This window comes from Lepus europaeus, chromosome 3 (assembly GCF_033115175.1).
Source record: "Lepus europaeus isolate LE1 chromosome 3, mLepTim1.pri, whole genome shotgun sequence".
Taxonomy (NCBI): Eukaryota; Metazoa; Chordata; class Mammalia; order Lagomorpha; family Leporidae; genus Lepus; species Lepus europaeus.
The window spans coordinates 163,865,425-163,892,223 of record NC_084829.1 but is presented as its reverse complement, the minus strand read 5'-3'; the positions used below and the strand labels follow the sequence as shown (position 1 = coordinate 163,892,223).

The following is a 26,799-nucleotide window of genomic DNA, read 5'->3' as shown; positions in this document are numbered from 1 at the left end:
TCAGACAACAGTCAACTGCATAGGAACTCTCTCAAGTATTTAAGTGACGTAGTAACATGACCACTTGTTTATTAGCAGCTTCACAACATCTTCCAATTCTCACAGGACACACAAGCTGTTATGTCACAAGCATGTCTAAGTTGGTAACATATTAAGGATCTGTCTACCTAACAATACCCTGCCCTGCTCGTCCCGGCCACTGATTCCAGTCAGCCATCGCTATGCTATGTGTTTAATGCATGTATGTGTATCCAGGAAAAATGAGAATACCTGACAGTCCGGTTAAGAGCACACTGGCTAAGAACAATTACTACATGTAACTCATTTCAGCCCTAAATTGTAGAACTCCAAATAAATAAAAAGCAATTTATAAAAATAAACAGAAAAATTCATCCTGACAAAAATTATTATCCAGAAAATAAAGTTTGTTTCACAGAAAAGACAATTAGTAATCTGTGAAAAATAAAAATACACCTCAACTGAAGAAGTCAATCTAATAGGTCTGAATGTGAGATCAAAACATACAAAACTTTCTAAACTCCAGTGCTTTTCCCTTAAGTTTCTAATGTTCTAGACAGAAAAACACCTGAGAGAATCGCAGTAACTTGCCTCCGGAGGGCCAGAATGAGGAAGGTGGGCAGCACAGTGTCTGGGGACCCCGAGAAATAGCCCACAAGTCTCTGGCTTCACCCACAGTGAAAGTCCCTAATAGGACCACTTGGCTAAAACAGGCTTGACAACTGACAAACGGAAAATGCCAAGTTAGAATGAAAACCTATGTGGAGGCAAAATATCAGATTCTTTGCTTTATGATGTGGCCATAAAATTACCTACTTAAAGAAATTAAAAAGATCCAAGAAAGAATCAAACTGGTTTCTCAAGGAATATCACTACAATCAATCTCTCTGATCTTCATGCTCTGAGCAGACCAAGATTATGTGGAGAAGGGAAATAAAGTGTGGAATTAGTAATGCAGATGCTGAAAGGCGAGTGGCAAGCCTAGGAGAACGCCTCAAACCAACCACTGTGCCCCCATCTCTACTGGCACCTACTCCCCAGAGTAAAAGGCCAGAAAACCCAGAGCTGTTCTAACAGCAGTGTGCACAGCTGTCAGCTGACAGACAACATTAACACAAGTCACGCTATGTTATCTGTGTCACCTTCTCCAGGGTTAGTCCAGTAACTTACGACTTGACATTCTTTTGTTTTTATTTGTTTATTAAACATGGAAAGGTTAATAAACAGACACAGTCCAGAGTTAGTAGGTTGGTATTATAACATTTATTAAAATAATGCTATGGGTTAATAGAAACAGCAAGGAACCAAAGAATTAAAATGCAAGCTATGTAAAATCCCAACTAAAACTCAAAGTGTCTAATGTTTTCATTCATTAGCTAACTAAAAGCTCAAGAAAGACAAGACACCCAATATAATAAAGTACTGCAAAACAATTGGCAATTTTCAGTTATCAAAATTGTGGATTTTGCATTTTGTATCCTTTTCTCAATCAAGAAAAAAATTCTTTTTGAATGTTATATAACATACATATAAAACAAGATAGAAAAATACATTATAAACTTGTAACAATGGCTGTAAATACATTATCTTACATGTTTCTCATAGGCAATAGGTTGGTTATGGTACATACATAGCATGAAACTACTAAGATAATAAAGAACAGACAAAAATACATGTCAGCTGTACGGTAACATACAAGCGACACTCCCATCTACCCACACTAAAAAATTACATAATACTGTCAGAAAAAAAAGTCTTAAAAACTACATATTTTAATAAGAAATAAATTCAATAAAGAATAATACTGAGAACCAAGGCATTCAGAGATTTCAAAAGTCATGCTTTTTTTTTTCAGTTGATCCAAAATTTTACCAACTAAAGTTTTCAAAAGTTTGTTCAGAGCCAGCATTACTCATAAATGTCACACATTTATTATCTCATACATTTACTTCCTTCCCCAGAAAAGACCTTTGATAAACATCTAAAATGTCCAGGTATAACGCAGTTGAGATGAAACTGGATCAAATACTGGTATCGTTTTTAACAACTATCACCTCAAGTGTTTGAGTGTCGCAAATTTATTCAACCAACCAAACAAAATAAAAATCAAAATGGCACAGCATATATTGTAAATAAATCAAAACAATGGTATGTGTAACAGAAAGACAAAGCAGTGGCACATTAAACCAAAGCTAGCAGAATACAAAACAATGAATGTCTATTGCATAGTAAATAAACTGAAAACGGTTTCCAAGAGAGACAGGATGATGGAGAGGTCACCATGAAGGTGCTGACTGAGCGTCCTGCTGACCTTGCCTGTGAAGTACGGGAGAGGGGAAGAGTTGACGAGCTGGAAGTCCACTGCCACTTGAGATTTGCCATGTCTGGTACTGAGCAGCTAACAATTATTCACTCAGTGTTCAGATGTAGCTTTGCATACAAAATGCTTCAACTACAAAACTGTTTGAATTCATGAGCAACTGAAGTGTACTTGAGTATTTACACCCACAATGATGGTTTTTCTCATTCTTTTAAAATTTAAAAAAAAAAAGGGAGTCAAAAACATGTGTGGGAACAGGAGGGGAGGTTACTAAAACCAGCAAAGAGATGGACATTACAAGTCCTCTGCTAATGGTATAAAGTAGGATGATTAAACTGGGGTCATTTAAAAACAGTTTTTCAGAATGAAAATCACTAAGATTCATTTTTGTGAAAAGGTTTGCTAGGCTTACTACTATGCTCCAATTAATAAGAAAAAAAAAATCCAAGGTCTACCCCTTCTCCAAATAAAATAAGCTGTAATTCTGTCTGTAAACTGATGTTCAGATGATCTCACATAATTTTTATCTCAGAATCTTTTGGGTGAACATTGGAGATTCTAATAACCAAAAGTATTCAATTATGATTTTTAAAAGAATCATGTTTTAAAACTTAACAAGTCAGACATTAGAAAAGTTATCAATTTTTTTCACAGTATCAGATTTGGCAAATTTGCATCAAGGTAATGTGGCAAAAATCATATGAATCAAACCATCAACTCACTTGTCTCCCCTCTTATCTTCTTTCACATACTGGGCGACGGAGGAACATGCATTAACTTTTATTGTGAGGGAGGAGCTGATCTTACGAGACACTTGACTAAATGACCATGAAGGAAAATAAGGCACTTTCTTTTCTTTAGACTTATTCCAATACTTAAAAAATAAAAAATAAAGACAAAAAGGCTCTTTTGGTCTTTTGTTTCTTGACAACCACCAGAAAAAATCATTTAATGAAATAAAGGGTTTCTTTGTTCTTTTTCTTTTTTTTATAACACTTGAAAGTATAAAATGCTACATTTCCAAAAATATATATATTTTTTTCTGCACCAGCACCCTTGTATAGTAAAAGAATCTACTTTTTGTTCATTTGTTTCAATGCACTACACTTTATCTACAATTTCATTACATGTATACAGCAAATAGGCAAGCATGGCTTTTACATCCTTAATGATTTTTTCTATACAGGGAGGTTTAAAAAAAATACTTGAACAGTTTGCCCAGTAATGTGACACATAATGCATGTACCTTGTTCTCGTATATTTTTAACGGAGGTGTAAAATAAAGGTTCAGTAATTTTAACTCAGATATTTATCTTTTTAAAAATAGTGTTGCAGTATTTTACTTTGCACTAATTTCCCAAACTCCTTGTCACGTTTCCTCTCATGGCACACTTTCTTCTCACACTTCAGATTCTGGCAGGCAATGTGAGAAGGCTGCCCCTCTGCCCTCTGAGGGCACAGTAGTGACGGAACAGCATGTCGAATTCTGAATACTTTTTGAAATCACTTCACCAATGACATCCCTGACCAAAGGTTCATGCATGATGCATCATCACACAGTACATTCAGAGAGAGCTTTGACTTCGCTATGAGAAGAAAAAGGTTCCTAGAAGTCTCTCACAGTAACTGCCTCTGTCAATGAGTAGTTAAGGGCCATCTGTCTCCCCTTACCGTTCGCTCAGAGGGGGACATTAAAAGACGGTCAGTGCTGTGGGATGAATTGGGCCTTATTGCTTTACTACTATTCAGTGCAGGTTCTAGAACCACGTTCACCCAAATTGGGGGGGGGGGGGGGGGGAGGAAAAAAAGCTGAGTTGGAGGACAACAATTTCTTTGTCTTTTGTTTGGTTAGATGGTAAGACGAACGGACAAGTGCCTCAGCTCGCTGCACTGACGACAGGCAAGCAAAGGCGATTACCAGTTAACTGATCAGCAGGCAGGCATGGTCAGGTCATCATTGGGTGAAGAGTTCAGAGGTCAGAAGGTCATAGGTTAGTTGCCGGTGGCGGCTGGGTGGTTAGAAACAAAAAACAAAACAAAAAAAGAAAAGAAAAGATAGAGAAGAGATTAGTTTCAGCTAGTGACGGCTTAATGACAACATGAAAAACTAATCACAACTAATAAAAAAAAAAAAAAGCATGTTTAATTCTGACAAACTGATTGACACCATCTACAGAATACAATAAAAATCATGACAATTCCATATCATGATTTGAACAAATGAAGAAGAGCCCACTCCCACAAAAAAATAAATAAATAAATAAATAAAGGAACTGGTTAACAGGAAAAAATAGAAATAAAATACAACTAACAACTAATAGTTAGTAGCAGTCAATGAAGGAAATTGGAAAACAACAATGAATAGGTTTGGTATACAGAATTTTGAAACAGTCAGTGCAGTTAACAGTATCTGACTGCTATTAAGCATTAGTATTCTCTCAGATGCAAGCATTAAGCAACTATTAATGATGGTTGTGATTATTAATAACTGATGATCAACAGAAATGAATCTAATGGAATTTAAATTTCTATGAGCAATTTGGTTCAACATAAACTCTGGGCCAAACAGGTTTCTTTTGTTCAATAAATGTTTATTGCTTTTTCAATTATTCTATTTACAAACAACATGGAATTTCTTGGCCTCATGATACAAAGCAATACTAAACTGTAGTCTAGCAGTGTAGGCAACATCATGGGAACCAGAAAAAGGCCAGGCCTTCTGCACCAGCCAACACTTTCCAGTTGAAAAGACTATTTTACACATATAGAACACTTATAAAATGCACTTGCATGTAAACACTGTAAAATCCTGCCATTTAAAATTCTATACTCAAAAAGCTCTAGGTACATCAAAAAATAGAAGAAATTTCTAATTGATACCAATAAGGCATTTTAAAACTACAAACAGCTTTCTTTATTCAATTTCAAAGCTAATACTCTGCAAATACAATAAAATCTGACATTTCATATACATTCCTGCTTTATATTTTTATATTTTAAAAGAAGCCACCTGTAAATACTATTTTCTTTTGCAAAGTAACAAAAAAATTTAAAAATTACAGTAAAACATAAAGTAGTTCTCAAGTGGAAAAGTTATCATTCCCAATGTCCTTGAGCTGTTCCTTCCTTAATCAATATCTGTCACATTCTGCTTCATCCAACTTGGTCCACTTAACAGTAGTATGATTTTTTTAAGACTCATTCAACAGCTTAATTATTTCTACTATATTCTGAGGTTTGATAGAATTTTCTGTACTGTTGCCATTTGTGACTTAAGGCAGAGGAAATGTGAACAAAAAGTTATTCAGTGCAAAGTCAGATTCTGTGTCACTTCATAAATCAAAACTCAGTAGATATAATGCTCACAGAGTTTAAATGATGTAATATAATGGACTGATTTACCTTCATTATGACAAAAATGCTTTCCATAGTCTACCATTTAGGACAGTTTATAAATACTACAAAAATATTATATCTTCAATGTGACCAATTCTTCCCTGAATTTCTTAAAAAGTGGAATTTCATTTAAAATAAAAACTGCAATTTCAAAATCAAAGGAGAAAGTAAGTATTTATAGTCATTATTATTTAACAGGTATTCCAAAATATGGAATCTTAAAGCATTTTTGATATTACTTAGTTTTGATTAAAATTGTTTAATTTTTTATACAAATTATGTAAGTAATGGTTTTTGTAAAATCATTACTCAGAAAAACATCTCATTAGGTGTCTTTAAGTGTGGAATATATAAACAAAGTAACTACCATTTATATATACCAGTACACCTATAATATATCCTCTGCCAAGCCCTGGCCTCTACAGTACACACAGGAGTGACAACTGTGCAAAACCAGTTATAGTTAATTACAACTAAAAAGTCAGTTGGTCTTTTATAGGTTTCAAATTCAGTTTTGACACACGTCTAGAGGTGGGTTTACTTTCAGTAAAGACTAGAAATCTGTCAACCATGTAGTACTCTAAATGCTCATTTAGAATTACATGGTTACATATCCAAGGGCTGATTTTCCTTGTATTAGGTGAATGGTTATAATAATCTCTTCAAAAGACTTTTTTAAAAAATAATTAAAAAAACCTCAAAAATAGAGAAAACAGTAGTATCATAAAATAATTTAAGTAAAGGAGTTTAGACATCATCCTTAGACCCAATGAGTGCATACAGTGATAGCAAGTATACAAGTATTCTGTTACTTTAAAAAAAAAAAAAAAATTAGCATTTCGGTTTGCTGACATTGCATTTTGAATAAAAACAGTGACAGAATTAATTAAAACACATTTAACTAAAAAAGAGCCATGCATGGAATGTGCTGTCATTTTCCAAATATGATAAAACCTTCCTTTAATATTTTCAACTATCTCAAGGCACGGAGTATTAAGTAAGCCAATAATTCTTGCATTAAAACAAAATAAAGAAAAATCTCCTAAGAGGGGGCATTCCGGGAAAACTTAACAGTGGAAAAACTATGTTGGGGTATTCAGTAGAACTAATTTAAACACTATCGACATAAATAAAGCTTCAAATTATTCATGGGATAATCTAGTTTCTTCAAACCTAAATAACCTTTAAAAAAACCAAGACTTTCCACCTCTACATGACTTGCAAGGAGTACGATCTTCATAGATAATCATGGAGCTTAGGGTCATTCACTGAATATTCACCACAAGTAATTTATATATTAGTTAAAAGTCTGGAAGGCTCTTTAATGATGCATGATGCTAAATGTACATCACAATGGAAAGGCATTTTATTTCTGATGTGGACAACAGCTGTGTCCAATACTTATAAAAATCAATATTCAAATATAAATCATGTGAAGTAGGTAGGTGTTTCATAGTCATAGAGGTGTATAATTGGAGTGTAACATATCACTTCTTTTCCCTACTAACAGCAGAGACTTTGATCAATTTAGTTAGAAGATGGCAGATGTGCCATCATAGAAGATGGGAAAAAGTTCTTTTCTACCAAGCTTCAGATGCCTATCTTGTGGTTTAAAAAAAAAAAAAAAAAAAAAAAAAAAAAAAAAAAAAACTTAGAAAACAATTCAATGTCAATAAACCGAAAAGATCACTCCTCAATAAACATAAATAATGTATATAAGGGTCCAAGGACACACACACACACACACACACACATATATATATAGGACACAAACTACAAATGTTGAAAAGGAGAAAAATGAAGACTTATTTTCCAGTCACAGGTGAGTTAAAAGGATATTTAAACAGTTGGATCTTATATACCACAGAACTTCAGGAGATAGTTTACCTTCAGATAATATATTTTAGCAGCAAATGACAAAAATCAAAGGATCCATTTTGGCAAGAGAATGGAAGAATAAAAGGGAATTGGTATTCTAATTAAGAAAAATATTCAACTACATGAAAGTTATGTTCACAGTCCTTTTGATTTTAGCGAAGTACTTGACATGTACATCCTCCTCATGTTTATAAAGTGGCTCAAATATTTTATTGTAAAGAAAAATGGAAACTAAATCTTCAGTTTTCTCCAAAAGTACACAGGAGGCAAATATTCCTTTACTTCTCTCATTAAAGCACCATCTGTTCAATTCATTTTGCAATACCAACCCAGAATTTCAGAACAATTGAAAGGTAAATTTCAGCAAAAGTTATTGAAAAATAGTTAAGGCAACATAAAAATTTAATAGCTCCCAAAATTGACTAATTTATGTTTTAGTAGGAATAAATCCATAGTACATAATACTAGAAGACTTAATAAGTTAAAATATATGAAGGGAGAAAGAAAACAAAAGGGCCAACCTTAAAACTGTCAATTATTACAAATGAATTTAGGAAAGGAAAAGAAACAGGGGGCAGGTAAGCAGTTACATTTTTCCATCAGGTGTGGTGTTGCAAACTGTATGGACATCCAACGCATTTCTTATGAACAAGAACTGCAGAACTAAACTAACCTCGGTCTGCGGTCACAATCCTTTGGTAAGGATGGACACGCATATCGTGCCTTCGAACTTTAGTAGCCACCGCACCTAGTTAAATTGCAATTACCAAGACAAAGTTAGAAAACATTCACAAGGGGAAGAAACATTAACAACAGGTTTATCAAAATGGATTTCAAATTTCATTTACTACAAAAGTTTGCTTTAGGAAACACGTTAAGGCACAGTAGTTTTAAAGTTCACCATAACATGTCATGTATATATGCATCTATTTATATTGCATTCATTTCAAACACCTTGGTCTTAACCTATTTTCATCTGTTCACTTGCAATCCCCAAGTCACAGTACTTCAAGAGCTCTATTAGATGCAAACATATTGAAGCTTTACTAGTCACATATTCACTGAAGTGCCTTTCTGGCAGCACAACTACTTAAATAATGCCACATTTCATACTGACAATTATTTGCTAACCTTAAGACCACTTCCAGAGTTTATCACTTAAAAAAGGTTTAAAAGCAATTCTTAAAGCCTACAGATTGTGGTTTTAAACTCTGAGTCAATAAGTATGAACTGCAATGAATTAGGTGATTAGTAAAGCAAACAGTATAGTACACTTAGCAGTCAGTATACTACTATACACTCCTTTATAAATTACTGTTACTTCGTAATATTACAGGCTAAACCAAATTAATAACAAGTTTTTACTTTATATCTATGTGCAAAAAGTGCAAGTAAGTCACTGACTGCTAGGCTAAGCTTTTTTCCCCCGGAGGCTGCTGAGACTAAGCATTTGTTAAATTCAGATCTGATGAGGGTTCAGTTAAGACCGTTCTTGAATTCTTAGCCTTTCGTTGGGAAAGCCATACCTAAAGATAAAAGGAAGGGAATTAAAAATTAGTCATCAATGAAGATTTGATGCTAACACCAATCTCCTCACTACCACCAACACACATGTCTGCATCTGTTTTGAAGGGCACTGCATATTTCAAAGTAATTTATTGTGAGAGGTGATTTACAGCATGCATGTTATCTGTGTGCAAATTTACGGTAATGTAGCAATTGAAGATAATTTTCTCAGTTCTTCCAGTGGTCAATCTCAAGTTTTACTGCTTAGGTGGCAAAGCAAGAAAAAAAAACTGATTATAACAAACTTCTTCACTTAGTACTTAGTATTTCTCTTCTTACGATGCCAATTAGGAAATGCATTTTTTGCTGTTAATTCTGCCAATCTAATAATTAAGATTTTATAAATAAAAATTTCCCACCAAAAGAAAACAATGTTACTACTTTATAGTGAGAAATTTTACTGCAGTGCCTCTTGCTGTTTCTAAGCAGTAAACTGGTTCACAACCCTTTTTCCATCTTAGATAAACGAATCATACATGAGTATAGTTCTGAACAGCAAAATCAGGGAGATCTTGCATTGAAAGTTCTGGAATAGGAGCTGGTGGCTAAGAACCCCAGCCTTGCAGGAAGTCAAGAGTCCTAACTCCTCAGGAACAGATGCTGTGGGTGCAGCAGAGAGGAGTTCTGGGGGAAGGAGCATGCACAGGGCCACAGGACAGAGTATTAATAGAAAGGAAAACTTAAGGTTACAGGTTACAGGTTATTTTAAAAATGCTTCAAGAAATGTGCAACAGAAACAAGCCTTTCATCAACAATTCTGTGGTATAATTCTGACCTATAATTACTTCATACAATGATGTAGAGATGAACGGAAAACATGTACAATATAATGTATTTGTTCATAAAACAAAAGGCACCTGAGTGCATGCACACACACAGATAACATACAGAGCGTTGTGGCTTTCTTTAATTGAACAATGAATTTTTGAATTTAAATCTTAGTGTTCGGGTTCATTAAAAGGCTTCCAAATTTTTGTAAATCAGTATTAATGCTGGAGGGAAAAAAAAACCCTTGAAACACCAAAGTCCTAAAAGTCAACAGCATGCATGCAGCACCAAGGTCATATACAATTCAAGAAGAAAAAAAAAAAGTATTCAAATTCTGTCTGGAAAAACAAAAGGGATGCACAGAAACAGTGTGTTCCACATTGACTGGTCGTGTTAGAACAGCTGCTGGTGCTCTAGTCCTCCATCCAGCAAGTCAATGGGCTGAAATATCAGGCATGACTGGCATTTCAATCCACTCTATAAAAAAAAGGGATCAAGAATGTCTTTTTCGAGCACATCACTTTTTGTTCATGTAACACCAAGAGCTTATACCATGACCTTAATTTCTGCCTCAAGTGTGATTCTGAATTCAGTGACTTGGTATTTATTTACCCATCTATTAAATACTGTACTACTGAAATTCATGTTTCATGTTAACTAACACTTCCAAAGACAAGCACTGGAAAACCTTAAGAAGGCCAATATTTATCTGGTTTGTTTTACATTTTAAATGATCACAAATTTTTAAAAACACACACAATAATATAAATATTCAGATCTTAAAATAGTTTCACATGAAAATTTAAAATCTGGCTGACAATTATTCTAACTTTGTGACGTGGAGCTCATGGAGGTGACAAGTCAGCGGGCTAGGCCCTAAAATTCAAAATTACCTCAGTGATGTCAAATGTGAAAAGTGTTAAAAATTTACATAACCAATTTATGTAACCAAAGTTAATTTGAATTAATAAGTGCACTTTAACAAATATAACTATTTAAAAGGGAAAGCCTTCTGAAAGGCAGAAATAAAATTCAGTCCTTCCTAGTGGAAACTTGCCTTGCCTGTCTAAAATTGATAAAATTATTTCAAAATCTGGGGCAGCAAAATTTATTGAAAGAATGTTGTTAGTCACACAGAGAGAAGAACTTACCTAATACACCACTAGGTTCAATAGGATACTCAAGGATTGATGTAGCTGGTGCCAACGTGTAGGGGTATTCATAGGGTGTGTAGATTAAACCAGCTTCGGGCCCTGGAGGAACTATTGCAGCAGTTGGGTGAGGAGTTCCGTTTGGCATGACAGCGGTCTGTATTTGTCTGATCAAAGGCATTATGGTAGGGCCAGCTGGCGTAGGAGTACGCAGGGCAGCTGGTGGGAGAACAGGCGCAGGCCCAGTAATGATCCTTGGGGCAGCCTGGGCTGTCGCTGCAAGAGAAAAGGCAAGGGCTGCTACAGTAAGCAAAGAAATTCAGAAGGAAGTACAGAGACAGCAGTATAAAACATGGGAAAATGAGAGGGGAGTAGGAAAAAGAAAGGGAAAAAGCAGGAAAGAAGAAAAATAAAAGGAAATCATTAGTACATGCGCCAATCACACAAAAATGTCAAAGCACACCAATCAAATGCAAACAGCTTTCCCTTTCCCAACGTGATTAATAAATGTGCAAAAATTAAAAAGCTACTGTAAAAAAAAAAAGAATGACAACATTAAAGTAGGTTACATTTATTTGATTTATCTGCTTTTAAGATTTCATGAGACTAAAGGTTCATGCAGAAGCACAAGGAAACACTGCGTTAAAAGATGTTAAAAAATCATAATTTGGAACTGGAGTCCACAGAAACACAGTTTTGGTACATTTCGAAAATGTAGTTTCAGTTTCATGTTAAAAAAATGAGTATTTTTCATTGTATCAAGAAAAGCAAGTAATTATTAGGTCTATATATAAATCACCTGTATCTTTAGGTAATTATTTATAAAGTCAGGATTAATGTTATAAACATAGGGCTTCAAAAAGTTCAAGACAGAATTAAAAGACATGCTTTATGGCAGTGCAAGAAACTTTGAAATCTATGTTTATTGTTTTTAATAATATATATTTTTCCATGACTGTCAATGATATACTCAGTTTCATGAGTAAATAAAAGTTAGTTACTTGAAAAGTACTACTTTAAACCCATTAAGAGTTATCAAGGACTTTAAATTACATGTGTACACTGTATTAGATTGTCTCAAAATATAAATTTCACATTATTTCATTTAAAGTATAAAAAAGCAACTCTCTTACACCTTATAAAAACAGACACATAAAAAGGAAAAAATAGACTTAACATAGTTATTACCAACTGATCTCTGTGAACTCTCATATGAAAAAAATAGAGGAAAAATACTGGAGGGAAAACAGGCAAGCAAGGTGAAAGGCAAGAATTTCACAGGTACACTTTAGTTAGCCTTTAAAAAAATAAGTTATCACCATAAAGAAATGATAAATGGTTAAGGTAAACTGACACGTTTACCCTGACTTGAATGCTACACATAATGCACATACATGTATGGAAATATCACGATACCCCACAAATATATACAACTTTCATCTATTAGTTAAACATAAATTTTGATGTTTTAAAAATCTATCTTTTGTATAAAAGTAACAAAATAGTCTTAAATCTAGTTAACAAAATAGAAAATTATTTGAAACTCTTGAATTTAAAGGTTGAAGCTTCACTATAAAATAAATTAAATAAAGGTCCACAAAAACCCAATACTTAAATTGCTGTCATAAAATCAAGAGCATCCTCAATTCATGGAAGTATTAAAAACAGGACTACTGATGTCACATCAACTGACACAATTACTTCTCATTTGTTCTGCTTTCCAAATGGGAAAGGTCTGTGGACAAAACAGCCGAGACTGCCCTAACCCTGGGCCTCGGTTTCATTCTTACGTGATTTAATGTTGGCATCTCTGTAGGTGCCATTCAGAATCGCAAGCTCCATCAGCTGCATCTTCTTCAGGCTGTCTTCTCCTTCAGCCTACACATGGAAAAACAGAGCAGTAGCACTTAGGATTGTCCACATACATCACTGCTGTATTTACACACAAGACTTAAAATAGACAGCATGTAACTATAGTCATCTGCTTCAATCAGGGAGAAAGAACAGGAACCAAAAGGTGCCGACACACCAAAGGCCATCTGCTCAGTGATGGCGTTGGGATATATAACATATTCTACAGTCACTAGCTCTGTATCTACTTGAAAATGTTTTATGTAAGCTGTATTAATTTATTAAAGTTTTTCTAAAAAGCTCTGCTTTTAACTGGAGATGAAAATGTTAGATAAAATTATATACAGCACATTTTCTTTAGCATCTATTATTTCTGCTGAATGTTCCAAAACTCAGATTCACAATGACAGACATAATTCAGGATGATTTCTGATCATCAACATGTTTGGCCACAATATTTTACCTTGAATTTGTCCCTCTCTTTCCACTTACTTTTGTCACCCTTGTTCCAGTTACTATTGATACAATATCAAAACTACTAGACTCTTCCATTAATGGTATCTGTCTTCCAACCAATCTGTATATAGGCCACATTAATTGACTAAAACACAACTTCTACCTCAATATTCTCAAAAATCAAAGCCTCAAATCTTTAGATGGGTACTTGCTACCTAAAAATATAGAATTAGGATACTGATGGTCTGGCCGCAAACTATCTTCTCAAGTTAAACCAATTAATTTTAAAATTAATATTTTATATCCATAGTTACTGTTATAAATCAAACCAGATCACTACTCCCAGTTACTCCTCTCTGCAGATGCTCCTTTGCATGCCACTCTACCACCTCCACCTAAACGCTACCTTCGCAGGGGCCATCCCCCAGATTCTGTTGTCTCTGTGTTGAATTTCTGCTTGTGGAATATCACCACTCGCAAAGCAGTAAGCGCCATGAAAACAGAGCTGTTTGCTATTTAAAAATGACTAAACCCTACAGAGCCCCAAATTCAGGATTAATCATGACTTTTTAAATGAATGGTATGAGAAATCTTTACTTCCAAATCCCAAATGTCTGGGTCCCTAAGGATGAGGTCCATCTGTCAAAATCATTCTTAAAGATAGTGAGAGAGAGGGAATAGTTCTTACTTCCATGTATTATCTACTGTTTAGGACTTAATATTTAAAAGAATGCAATACAATGATACATTTATCTAATATAATTTTGTTCTTCCCTGATTCAAAACAGGCGCAGAAATGGGGCAGGTGACGCATTGTTAAGTCCCCCTTTCTATTAAAACTGTGACAATGTACAGAATGCTGTCTGGCACTAGAGCAGTGAGTGGTGTGATGTGATTTGTAGCTAACAGAACTGCTCATAGGCTTTTAATAAATCACAAAAAATTAAAGAAAAAGATGAATGAAAATGTCGAAGACAACTTTTAATATGCCACTGCCAACTTTTAAAAATCCTACTTTGCAGCAGGTTATAGGCAAAAGATATTTGTTTGTAGGGCTACTATTCCTTGACCTCTACCAACTTGTATAAAGATGAAACAAAATGATTTTTTAAAAAACACAGATATATTAAAAATAAGTAACCTGCTATCAAAAGGGAATGCTATTAAAAGAAAAGAATTACAGATGCGTTAAGATAAAACTCCTTATACTTCATGAAAAATTAAAACTTATCAACAGCTGCTTCAAATTTAAATATATACAATCAAATACCAAAAATATTATGAATTGTACTCTATAAAATTTTTAATAAAAAGCAGTAAATATACCTCCAGTCATCTTCCATACTTAGAAGGAAATACAAATCTAAAAATGTCAGCCAATAAGATAGCAAATTATCTCAATCACAGAAATAAAGAACAAAAAAGAGTTTTTCTGCAGAGAGAACAGGTGTTTGAAAATATATACAGACTAAACTGTTCCTTTGGAAAACAAAACCACTCGGTAGCTGGTGATACACTATTACACATGGGAAAAGGTCAAAGGGAAAGATGATGGAAGTACTGCACGTGTGTACATCCGTGTGTATATACACGTGCGTGTAGGATACTGCAAGCAGCACTGATCGTTCAAGAAGAGAATAAAAACCAGAACAGCACAGCATTCAAATTGCTGCTGTCAGCGCCACAATGACACGGGAAGTGACATCAGGTGTCACACATCAACGCCTCCCAGAAGAGAACCATCTAGGCTGGAATCGGACTTGGAATCTGGGGCCTATCACTCCAGGAGGAGCTGCCTCCTCATATCCTTAACACTTCACCACTCTGCAGTCACAGACAGCACTGGAATCAGAAGCTTCACATCTCCAATCCAGGCATTTACAAGGTATGGTGTAGAACTCTGAGTGAGGGACACAACCTCTAGACAGCCGGAACAAGGACTTTTCCATTTAGGACAAAGGAAACTGTTCTACAGCAACCATTTAAGGCCATAAAATCATACTTTTTTACACTGCTAAATTTATGTGATTATCTACAACCTAATAACTTCTTACTTAAGTAGTTGCCTTAGAATTTAAATCATTTACAAAAACTGAGGTATACTTTACATACAGTGAATTCCCAAGCCCTTAAATGCAACAATTAGTTTTGCAGAATGTACATTAAGACACAGATGGTACCACTGAGCATAGTCCTCAGGTAGCTCAAGTCTCAGCTGCCAATATTATTCTAACACATTACAGTTTAGTTGGCCTATTACAGAATATTGTATAATAGTCCTGTGTGTGTTTTTGTGTCTAGTTTCTTTCCATCAGTGCAATATTTAGAAGGCTTGTCCATATTGTAACATGTATCAGTAGTTCATTTGTTTTGATGGGTGACTAGTATTTCTGCCACAGAAATTCAGCTATAACCAGCTTTTGCATACTGTAAGTAAAGTCACTATGAAAATTTTCATGCAAGATTTTTTTGTGTGAATATAAGGTTTCATCATCTTGAATAAATACCTAGTAGTGGAGCTGTTGAGTCTTAAGAGTAGATCAAAATCTCCCTTGTATTTTGCATCAGAAATACTATATTAGGATTACTAAAGCATGATGAATATTCTTTAATTTTGAAACATTAAATTTGAAAAGTATACAAAAACTTGCACATAGATGAAGACATGTTATCAGCTAATTTAAAGCTATGTTAAAGTGACAGAAATAGTCATGTTTAGCACTATGAGAGTTAACAGGGTTTTAGCATTGTCAAGTAGAACAACTTGTACATTGTTTTAGTTTATTAGCATTGGATATTAGATCTTCAGCATCTAAACATTTATATCCTATCACAAATCTGTGGTAATGGTATTATATTAGTCCTGGAGCTTGACTGAGTTAGGTAGGCTATCCAAAGCTACCCAAGGTCACATTGCAAAGCTTGTTTCCAAATTATAGCCCTGATTCAAAGTCCTGATGTTGATAATATCTCATCCAATGCTGACGACTTTAAGCAAAGGCATCTTCAGAATTCATCAATAAATTCATATTAGAAACAAAGAAAATTATGTGTCCTTAGTATTCTGAAATCCATAAAGTATGGTTTAAAAAAATTTATTTATTTATTTGAAAGGCAGAGAAATGGGGAGAGAGGGGCAGAGAGATCTTCCATTCACTGGTTCACTCCCCAAAAGGCCACAAAGGCTGGGACTGGGCTGGGCCAGACTGAAGCCAGGAGCCAGCAGCTTCTTCCCAGTCTCCTGTGTGGGTGCAGGGGCCCAAGTACTTGGGTCATCTCTACTGCTTTCCCAGGCACATTATCAGGGAGCTGGACTGGAAGTACAGTAGCTGGGACTTGAACCAGTGCCCAGAAAGGATGCTGACATTACAGGTGGAGGCTTAACCTCCTTCATTACACACTTAACCTTCTACATCCAAAGTACACCTTTTAAAAAACTACAACAATCTGGGGCCAGCAGTGTAGCACAATAGGTTCAGTCGTTGCCTGCAGCACCAGCATCCCATATGGGCACCTGTTCAAGTCCCGGCTGCTTTCCTTTCCATCCAGCTCGCCGCTAATGCACAGGAGAAAGCAGTAGAAGATGGCTGAAGTGCTTGAGACCCTTCCCTGCTATAGGAGACCTGCAAGAAGCTCCTGGCTCCTGGCTTTGGCCTGGTCTATCCCTGGCCAATCCCTGGCCATTGTGGCTATTTGGGGAGTGAACCAGTGGGCAGAAGATCTTTTTGCTTTCTGTCTCTTCTCTATCTCTGCCTTTCAAATAAACAAACAGATTTTAAAAACAAGGAAAAAGAAAAAAAAAGAAACCCCACAATCTAATTACCATGGAGCCCTAAAGCAAATATATGAATGTTTGCAAATCACCAATACCGTATCAACTAAAAAATAATTTTAACTGACTCTGCCTATATAAAAACTAAACTCTCCAGCTTTGCATTCAAGACACTGAATGACTTATTTGTCAGTGTTCTGCATTAATCAAAATTATCTATCAGAGCCCCTTAGTTGCACAGTCTTCTATCAGCATCCTGTGTTCCTCTTTCAAGAGCCCAAATTTCCTCTCCCAGAGTGCAGGCTTTGCAAACCACTCCCATACATTATGGTATACTTTCCTAAATCCATGTTGCTTATTTTGAGGATGTTCTATCATATACATCATGTGCTACATCTCACCTTTTCTTGATGTTTACAAAAAACTTCACGACTTGCATTCATAAATTAACATGCCTTCACTATAAGTCCTAGTGACTTGCAGAAGTGAATATGCCAAATATATTTAAAAAAATGGGGTAAGTATTTGGCCTGGAGGTTAAGATGTCAGTTAGATGCCCACTCCCCATAATCGAGTGCCTGGGCTGGAGTTTCAACTCTGCTCCCAAATCCTGTTTTCCTGCTAACGCAGACCCTGAGAGGCAGCAAATGATAGCTGAGGTGACATTAGGCTCTTGCTACCCATGTAGAAGACCTAGATTGAGTTCCACTCAGGATCCTGGCTCTATTTAAGTACTGAAGGAGATTTCAGAACTGCCACGCTCAACTTGTTCTTTACCTGGGTAATGTAGCCTGTTTATCTTTTTCCAAATACCCCTCAGTTCAAATGATACACACACACACACACACACCACACACCAAATAAAAATGAAAATAAAGACAGCAGTTTCCCTGAAAAATTCATGGGTTAAAATGTTAAGACACAGACTAAAGAAAAAACCTTTGCCTATCTTTTTTTATATTTCCCATTAAACTAACTGACATACTTCCTCTTAATCTTTATACCTGGTGTACAGGCAAACACTTCCCACAGATAAAGAAAGTCTATATGAAGTAAAAGAAATTTGTATTTTACCAAACACCCATTATGTAAAGACCGTCTTACTTAGGGATATAAAGAATAAGACATGGTCTTTACCTTTGAGATTTACACTCTAGTGGGAGGACAAAGAAAGGCAAGTCAAGTTCACTGAAGTGTAACTGACACTTTGACAGGAACAGTGGAGATCAAGTGAAAATGCATGGAGAAAAAATCAAATAGAGGAAAGACCTGATGTCATCACATAGATTCCTTCTCTAGAAAACACACATGAGGGGACAGGCAAGAAGCACTGCCTGCTGTTTGAGGGAGCTAGCTGTAAGCATTAAGCTCCCCCATGAAGATCTGTGACAAACTGCTGATAAATACCCCACTTGCTCTTCCAAGACTTCCCAGGTAGTGCTGCTGTATGATGTCCTCCTCCTATGAACTCTTCAAAGTAATCCATTTTTAGTTATTTATGAGATTTCTGAGACACCAAGGACAACTGTGATGACCTTAAGAAGAGTACAGATGGAAAGATACCAGACAAAGCAATTTTAAGCCACCACTGAAAGTTTCACTCAGATCCAAACTGTTTTGGGACCTAGTCATCAGGGTGAGCCTTGATACAATTAGTATTGGTTGCTTCCCAACTTGCTACTTTGAACAGGAGTTGGTGAAATTAGAGAAAAAAAAAAAAAGGGCCAGTGCTGTGGTGTGGCAGGTTAAGCCACAGCCTGAAGCACTGGCATCCTATTTGGGTGCCGGTTGAGCTACAGCTGCTCCATTTCTAATCCAGTTCCCTGCTAATGTGCATGGGAAAGCAGTGGAAGATGGCCTCAAATCCTTGGAGGCTCTGCACCCATGTGGGAGATCTGGAGGAAGCTCCTGCTTTGGGCCTGGCCCGGCCTCAGTTGTTTTGGCCATTTGGGAAGTCAACTAGCAGATGGAGGTGTTCTGTCTTCTTTCTCTCTGTAACCCTGCCTTTTAAATTAATGAATGAATTAATTAATTAAAAGAAAAAAAAAAACAAGGCCAGCATCACTGATGCCTCTTTACGCATCATCTAACCGCTATGATACACAACAAACCCTGCAGTACGGTCAGACAAGACTATGCCTGCTGCATTGTAATTCCTGTTCTAGACTGCACAGACTCTAATTTAGGCCTGGCACTGTGGTATTGCAGGTAAAGCTGCTGCCAGCGGTGCCAGTTCGAGTCCCAGCTGCTCCACTTCTGATCCAGCTCCCTGCTAACGCTCCTGAAGGCAGCATAGGATGGCTCAAGTCCTTGGGCCCTTGCACCCACATGGGAGACCAGGAAGCAGCTCTGGTTGTTGTGGAGTAAACCAGCAGAAGGAAGATTGTATCTCCACCCCCCCCCTCAAATCTCTCCTTCTTTCAAATAAATAAATCAATATTAAAAAAGACTCCAATTCACCTTGGTCTGGTCAGAAAAAAAAATATTAAAACAAAATTTTGGGGCTGGCACTGTGGCATAACGGGTAAAGCCGCTGCATGCAGAGCCGGCACCCATATGGGTGCTGACTTGAGTCCCAGCTGCTCCATTTCCGATCCAGCTTTCTGCTATGGCCTGGGAAAGCAGTGGAAGAAGGCCCAAGTCCACCCAAGTCCTTGGGCCCCTGCACTTTGGATTGGCTCAGCTCTGGCCATTGTGGCCAATTGGGGAGTGAACCAGCGGATGGAAGACCGACCTCTCTCTTTCTCTTTCTCTCTCTCTCAGCGGATGGAAGACCGACCTCTCTTTCTCTCTCTCTCTCTCTCTCCTTCTCTGTGTAACTCTGATTTTCAAATAAATAAATACAAAAGTTCATATAAAAGGCTTTTTTGAGGGGATTCAACTGAAAGTATAAACTTTAAGTATTTATAAATCATAAATAATGCAACCTTTGTTTACTCATTGAATCTCAACAATTCTAAATGTATTACACAAATATTAAACAAAGACAGTAATTTGCAACACTATGTTAATGAAGCATTTGAATACTTATTTTACTTAGATGTTACCATGCTACATGAAATAAGATTTGTTTTAGTCACACTTCAAGAATCAAGTAACAATAAATAAAACTTGGGATGTAAACAACATTTTCTTTTAGGGCCGAAAATATTTCAGTACTGAAGTAAAATGCAAATATCCCTCCATCTATATAGCAATTTAAATTATTTACTTTCACGGTAGCATAAAATAAATAACTGAAAAAGTTAACAGGAGTTGACTGTTAGGAATCAATTCTAGAACTAAAATTTTGGTAATTTTGGCAGATCTACCAACACAGTGAAACATTCACTTTACTAGAGTGTACCATATGTTATCTTCAAGGAAAACAGTTCTTCTACCTATGAACTTTAATTGTACTGACATTAACAGTGAAACAATAAAACTATGCTTAGTAAGCTGATTATGCGTAAACATTTTGGGTTTGGGTGATGAATTTTTTGTGGCTATGTTTAGCCTGTATTTTGAGGTATATGACAAAACGTCTATTAATGTGGTAAAATGAGCCTATGAACTTTTTTTTGGGGGGGGGGTAAAGATTTATTTATTTATTTGAAAGTCAGAGATACACAGAGGCAGAGAGAGAGAGAGAGAGAGAGAGAGAGATCTTCAATCTGCTGGTTCACTCTCCAAATGGCCTCAATGGCCAGAGCTAGACAGATCAGAAGCCAGGAGCCATAAGCTTCTTCCGGGTCTCTCACGTGGGTGCAGGAGCCCAAGGACTTGGGCCATCTTCTTCTGCTTTCGCAGGCCACAGCAGAGAGCTCGATTGGAAGTAGAGCAGCCAGGACTTGAACTGGTGCCCATATGGGATGCTGGCACTGCAGGTGGCAGCTTTACCCACTATGCCACAGCACAGGCCCAGGACCCATGAACTTTTTATGAACATAATTATCGGTGGAAACAAAAAGTGTTTTAACAACGAGAAAATGGTTAAGTGCTGGGAAACACTTTAATAACTCAAGGGTTGGAGGCCACCACTGTGCTGTAGCAGGTTAAGCCAACACCAGCATTCCATATAGGCACTGGATTGTGTCCTGACTGCTCCACTTTCAATCCAGAGTCCCTAGCTAATGTGCCTGGGAAAGCCGCAGAGGATGGCTTGGGTGCTTGGGCCTCTGGGCCCCTGCCACCCACATGGGAGACCTGGATGAAGCTCCTTGCTTCAGCCTGGCCCAACCCTGCCTGTTGTGGCCATCTGGGAAGTGAACCAGAAGATGGAAGATATCTTTTTCTGTAACTCTACATTAAAAAAAAAAAAAAAAGAAGAAGAAGAAAAAGAAGAACCCAAGGGTTACTAATCGCTGGCAAAATTTACTGTGAGCCACAAATGACAGCTGGGTGAACTCAAGGTTTGGGTAAGTTTTAAATTGTATGTAATGTCACCATGAAGACTGGGAAGGGATAGGCAGACTAAGCTTCCAAGAATTCTTTAAAATATTTCATGAGCTAATCAGGGGTGAGTATTGTGGTGTAGAGCTAAAGCTCCCATCTGCAATGCTGGCATCCCAGACAGGCGCCACTTCTGCACTCAGCTATTCCACTTCTGATCCAGCTCCCTGCTGCTAGCCTGGGAAAAGCAGCAGAACATGGTCCAAGTGTCTGGGCCCCTTCCATCCATGTGGGAAACCTGTATGAAGCTGCTGGCTCTGGCTTGGCCCAGTGTTGGCAGTTGTGGCCATGTGGGGAATGAACCGGAAGATGGAGGATCTCTCTCCCTCTCTGTAACTCTTTCAAAATGAATACATAAATCTTAAAAAAAGAAAAAAAAGGAGACATGATCAAGGAAGGGTGTTAACTGCTTCATATTTTTTCTCTCACATACACAAAATTTTTTGAAAAAGATAATATGCAGGAATAGCACTTATCCTACCAGGTAAGATACCAACAACACATTATTAAAGTTGTACTGGTTCCATACCTACCACTGGCTACTGACTCCAGCCTCCTGCTATGTAGACCCTAAGAGGTAGGCAGCGGTGATGGCTCAAGCAACTGGGGTACTGCCACCCATCGTGGAAACTTGGACTTAGTTTCCAGCTTGGGCATCAGCATAACCCTGGCCATTTGTAGGCATCTGCAGAGTGAATCAGAAGGTGAAGAGTTCTCTCTGTGTCTCTCTGCTTCTCAATAATCCTGTTTCATGAACATTTTCTTAAAGATTTATTTATTTTAAAGGCAGAGTGACAGAGATAGAGAAGCCTTTCATCCGCTGCCTTCACTCCCTAAATGGCTGCAATGGCCAGAGCTGAGCTTTTACTGGATCTCCCACATAGGTGCAGGAGCCCAAGCAGTTGGGCCCTCTACTGTTTTCCCAAGCCCCAGAGCAAGAGAGTTGAATCAGGAGAGGAACAGCCAGGACATGGACTGGTGCCCACATGGGATGCTGGTGCTGCAGACAGAGCTCACCAGTGTCAGCCCCAGTCCTTGGAACTGCCTCTACCTGGAAATTTGTGTGTGTGTGGGGGATTACTAGGAAAAAAAAAAAGGTAATTGGACAAATCAGAGCTAAAACGAACTGACTGGGCCAGAGCTGCAGCACAGCAGGTAAAGCCGCCACCTGCAGTACCAGTATCCCATATGGGGGCTAGTTCACATCCCAGCTGCTCCACTTCCAACCCAGCTCTCTGCTACGGCCTGTGAAAGCAGCAGCAGATGGCCCAACACAATCATGTGGACGACCTGGAGGAAACTACTGGCTCCCGGCTTCAGATTGGCACAGCTCCGGCCCTGCAGCCATCTGTGGAGTGAACCAGTGGATGGAAGTACTTTCTTTCTCTCTGCCCCTTTGGGACTACGCAAGAGTGCCAAGCTAAGCTCAGGATGATGAACAGGGTATGAAAGGCCTTCAGGCTATCATAAGTGACATCCAAAGGGCACAGAAGCACTAAAGGAAGGGGAAACAAGACAAAGCAGTTCTGAAAAAAAAGAAAATTGTGGTTAAGAATCAAAACTATGAAATAATGAGGCCTGGAGGGTAAGTTTTGATAAAGAATCCCTCCCCTTCCCTTTTTTGAAAATAATTTTTTATTTGAAAGGCAGAGAGAGACAGAGAGGTGGACACAGAGACAGATATTCCACCTATCTGGTTTACTCCACAAATGCCCACATCAGCCAGGGATGGGGCAGGCAAGAGACAGAAACTCTATCCCAGTCTTGTGTGAATGACACAGACTCAAATACCTGAACCATCATCTGCTGCCTTCCCAGGCATATTAGCAGGAAGCCAGATTAGAAGCAGGGTAGTCAGGACTTGAACCTATATACTGATTGGCGATACAGTGTCCCAGATCATTGGCTTAATCTGCTGGCTTGCATGTCACATGTCAAGCAAGGGGACATATTCACAGAAATTTCACAGAGTTCTAACTGAAACAAAGTCATGTTAGGGGACTGGCGCTGTAGCATAACAGGTAAAGCTGCCGCCTGCAGTGCCGGCATCCCATATGGGTGCCGGTTCCCGTCCTGGCTTCTCCGCTTCCTATTCAGCTCTCTGCTATAGCCTGGGAAAGCAGTGGAAGATGGCCCAAGTCCTGGGGCCCCTGCATCCACGTGGGAGACCCGGAGGAAGCTCCTGGCTCCTGATTGGCGCAGCTCCGGCCCTTGTGGCCAGTTCGGGAGTGAACCAGCGGATGGAAGATCGATCTCTCTCTCTCTCTGCATTTCCTTCTCTCTCTGCGTAACTCCGACTTTCAAATAAATAAAAAAATCTTTAAAACAAACAAACAAAACAAAGTCATGTATATTTGAATGTCAGAAGTACTGTTTTAGCTCCAGTACAAATAATGTTTGGGAAGGTACAATTTAAGGCAGGAAGACCATACAGATTAAGAAGCAATTAGAAATTCCTAACCTATGCAACATACAATGATCTGCTGAACCAGGATTAACTACAGTGTAGATGAAGAGAGGAAAACAAACATAAGAAATGATCAAAGGGCTGAATCAACTAGCCTTGGAGCAGCAGCAAAACATTCTAAATAGTGTGTATAGTTAAAAAAGGAATGGTTCCTACTGCCTACAATTAACCTTTTGCTTTTTGAAGAATACTATTACACTCACCATTCCCAATTTGGGATTCTCTCATTAGCGTTAAGTCAAGAAGAGGGGCCAGCACTGTGGCATTGCAGTTAAAGCTGGCACCTGTGGCGCCAACATCCCATATGGACATCAGTTCGAGTCCTGGCTGCACCACCTTTTTTTTTTTTTTTTTTTTTAAAGATTTATTTTATTTATTTGAAAGAGTTACAGAGAGAGGTAGAGACAGAGATCCGGAAGAGGCTCCTGGCTCTGGCCTGGCCCAGCTCTGGTCATTGTGGCCTTGTGGGGAGTGAACCAGCAGATGGAAGATCTCTCTCTCTCTCTCTCTCTCTCTCTCTCTCTCTCTTTTCTTTTTTTAAAGATTTATTTGAAAGGGTTACAGAGAGAGAATTAAATTCATTTATTTACTGCCACTTTATTCCCAAACTTGCACACACACTGTTAAACTGTGTTTTTACACAAGAAACATAAGAATGGACATCATGCCTGGAACCCAGAAAAAACCTGCCCCAGGCTACTTAGTGTCCGGGTGTTTTTGGAGGCAGAGTGGATGTTTCATCTCCCCTAAAGTAATTTATCTCCAATACTGTCTATTCTCCCCAACTCCCTCTCCCTATGAAGAATGTATTTAAGTTCCAACCACTGGCCTGTCTTCGAGCTTCATACTTTGTGTGTGAATGACATATGCCTTAATATTAGTGAATTTCTATGCTTTTTCTCCGATTTATCTATTTATAGACGTGGATTTTAACAAACATTCGAAAGGTGGAATAAAGTTCCTTTTGCCCTAAGTGTTTTACTTTTTAAAAAACATAAACAAAGTAACTGTTAACTGAATGAGGAAAATGAGGAGTTCGTTGAAAGTACTTCTCATTATATGGAAAATATCAGACATAGATATAAAATTAGTATGTATACTGCTAAATGTCACATTCCAGTTACATCTTATATTCAAAATATTTCTGATTGTAACAATCAATAAATAAGATTAACAAAAGAGACATATACTTTACAAACTGTTCAAATGAATTTAACTTGGGAGCAAACTGAATGGCTCAAAGGCATTTTAACTCTAATTGTAATTATGATCAAATCTAATAATCACTGCTTCATTCAGTTTGTTGTTGTTGTTGTTGTTGTTGTTGGAAAGGCAGATAGAGAAGGATGGGTAGATATCTATGTGTTAATTCCCTCCCAAATGCCTGAAAGAATCAGAGCTGGGTCAGGTCTAAGCCAGGACAGAACTCAATCCACATTTCCAACATGGGTGGTAGGGACCTAAGCGGTTGAGCTATTATTGCTGCCTATTAGGGTGCACATTGGCAGGAAGCTGGACTCAAAAGCAGAGCTGAAACTCAAATACAGGCACTGATATGGGAAGCTGGTTTTCTAAGTAGTACCTTAACTTGTGCTTCACCCAGCTGCAACCTCAGCAGCAGAATTTCTTAATTGCAGCAAGTTCAAAAGGTTCAGTTTTGTATGATTATTACAGAAGTAATAAAGTGTCACCTGTATGATGATATTGTAAAATGTACATTTTGCGTCCATCCCTTCATCTCCTGGCATACACAATCTAAAATTATTGGAATTTCCAGAATGATCGATGTCTGACTCAAATAAGGTAACTAGGAGGGGGCCTTCTGGACAGTTTAGAAATAGGAGTTTGTCACTAGAAAGACCAAGGCATGATTAGAGTTTGGTCTTTTGGCCCTAACCCTGCAACCTCCAGGGAAGGGAGGGGGCTAAAGGCTGGGCTGATCATTCCTGGCCAATGATATAATTCATCTTGCATGCATGATGAGCCCTCCACAAAAACCTGTAAGGGCAGGATTCGGACGGCTTCCAAACAGATGAACATATACATGGAGGTTCCTAGAGGGTGGTGGGCCTGGTGAGATCACAGACTTCAAACTCCTCCCACACCTGACCAGTGCATCTCTTCTGTCTGGCTGTTCATCTGTGTCCTTTGTAATATCATTTATATTAAATGGATAAATGTAAGTGAAGCATTTCCCTAAATTTTGTGAGCTGGTTTAGCAAATTAATTGAACCCAAGGAGGGATTGAGGGAATTATTTTATAGTTTATTGATCAGAAGTATAGGTGACAACTCACTGCTTGCTACTGACATCTAAAGGAGGGCGGTCCTGTGAGACAGAGCCCTCAACTTCTAGGACTGGGTATCTCCTATCTCCAAGCAGTGTTAGAACTGACTGGCTGTTAATGGAGGAAATCCTTACACATTTTGGTGATGAGGTCACCAACATATTCTGTGTCCTCAAGTTTAGAATGAGAAATTGTGTTTGTTTTATCCTTACTCAAATACAACAACATACAAACACCAACATTTTCCTCATAGATGAGTCTTCATGAGAAGAAATGGAATTGCCAATCAATAACTACAGAATAACATTCCTGATGGCTTACCAATATTGATTAGAATTTGACCAACGCTCTAAAGTAAGCAGCTTTTTTTGGGGGTGGTTGGTGCTTTAAGTATTTAGTATGAATTGTAACAAACAATTTTAGTGGTATAAAGAAAGG

At 37.6% G+C, this 26,799-nt stretch overlaps 1 protein-coding gene across 6 annotated transcripts in view; it reads right to left on the bottom strand.

Annotated features, from left to right (window-relative positions):
• Positions 1 to 1,926: 1,926 nt before the first annotated feature.
• Positions 1,927 to 26,799, bottom strand: part of QKI (QKI, KH domain containing RNA binding) — a 171,555-nt gene continuing 146,682 nt past the window's right edge. Inside the window, exons 5-8 of one of the 6 annotated variants that reach the window (XM_062187017.1) lie at positions 12,888 to 12,975; positions 11,098 to 11,394; positions 8,286 to 8,360; positions 1,927 to 4,347 (exon numbers count right to left, since the gene is read on the bottom strand). In XM_062187017.1, coding sequence (XP_062043001.1) covers positions 4,331 to 4,347; positions 8,286 to 8,360; positions 11,098 to 11,394; positions 12,888 to 12,975 — 477 coding nt within the window. In that variant the 3' untranslated portion in view covers positions 1,927 to 4,330. The other 5 variants (XM_062187018.1, XM_062187016.1, XM_062187020.1 and 2 more) reach the window with 5 other exon arrangements.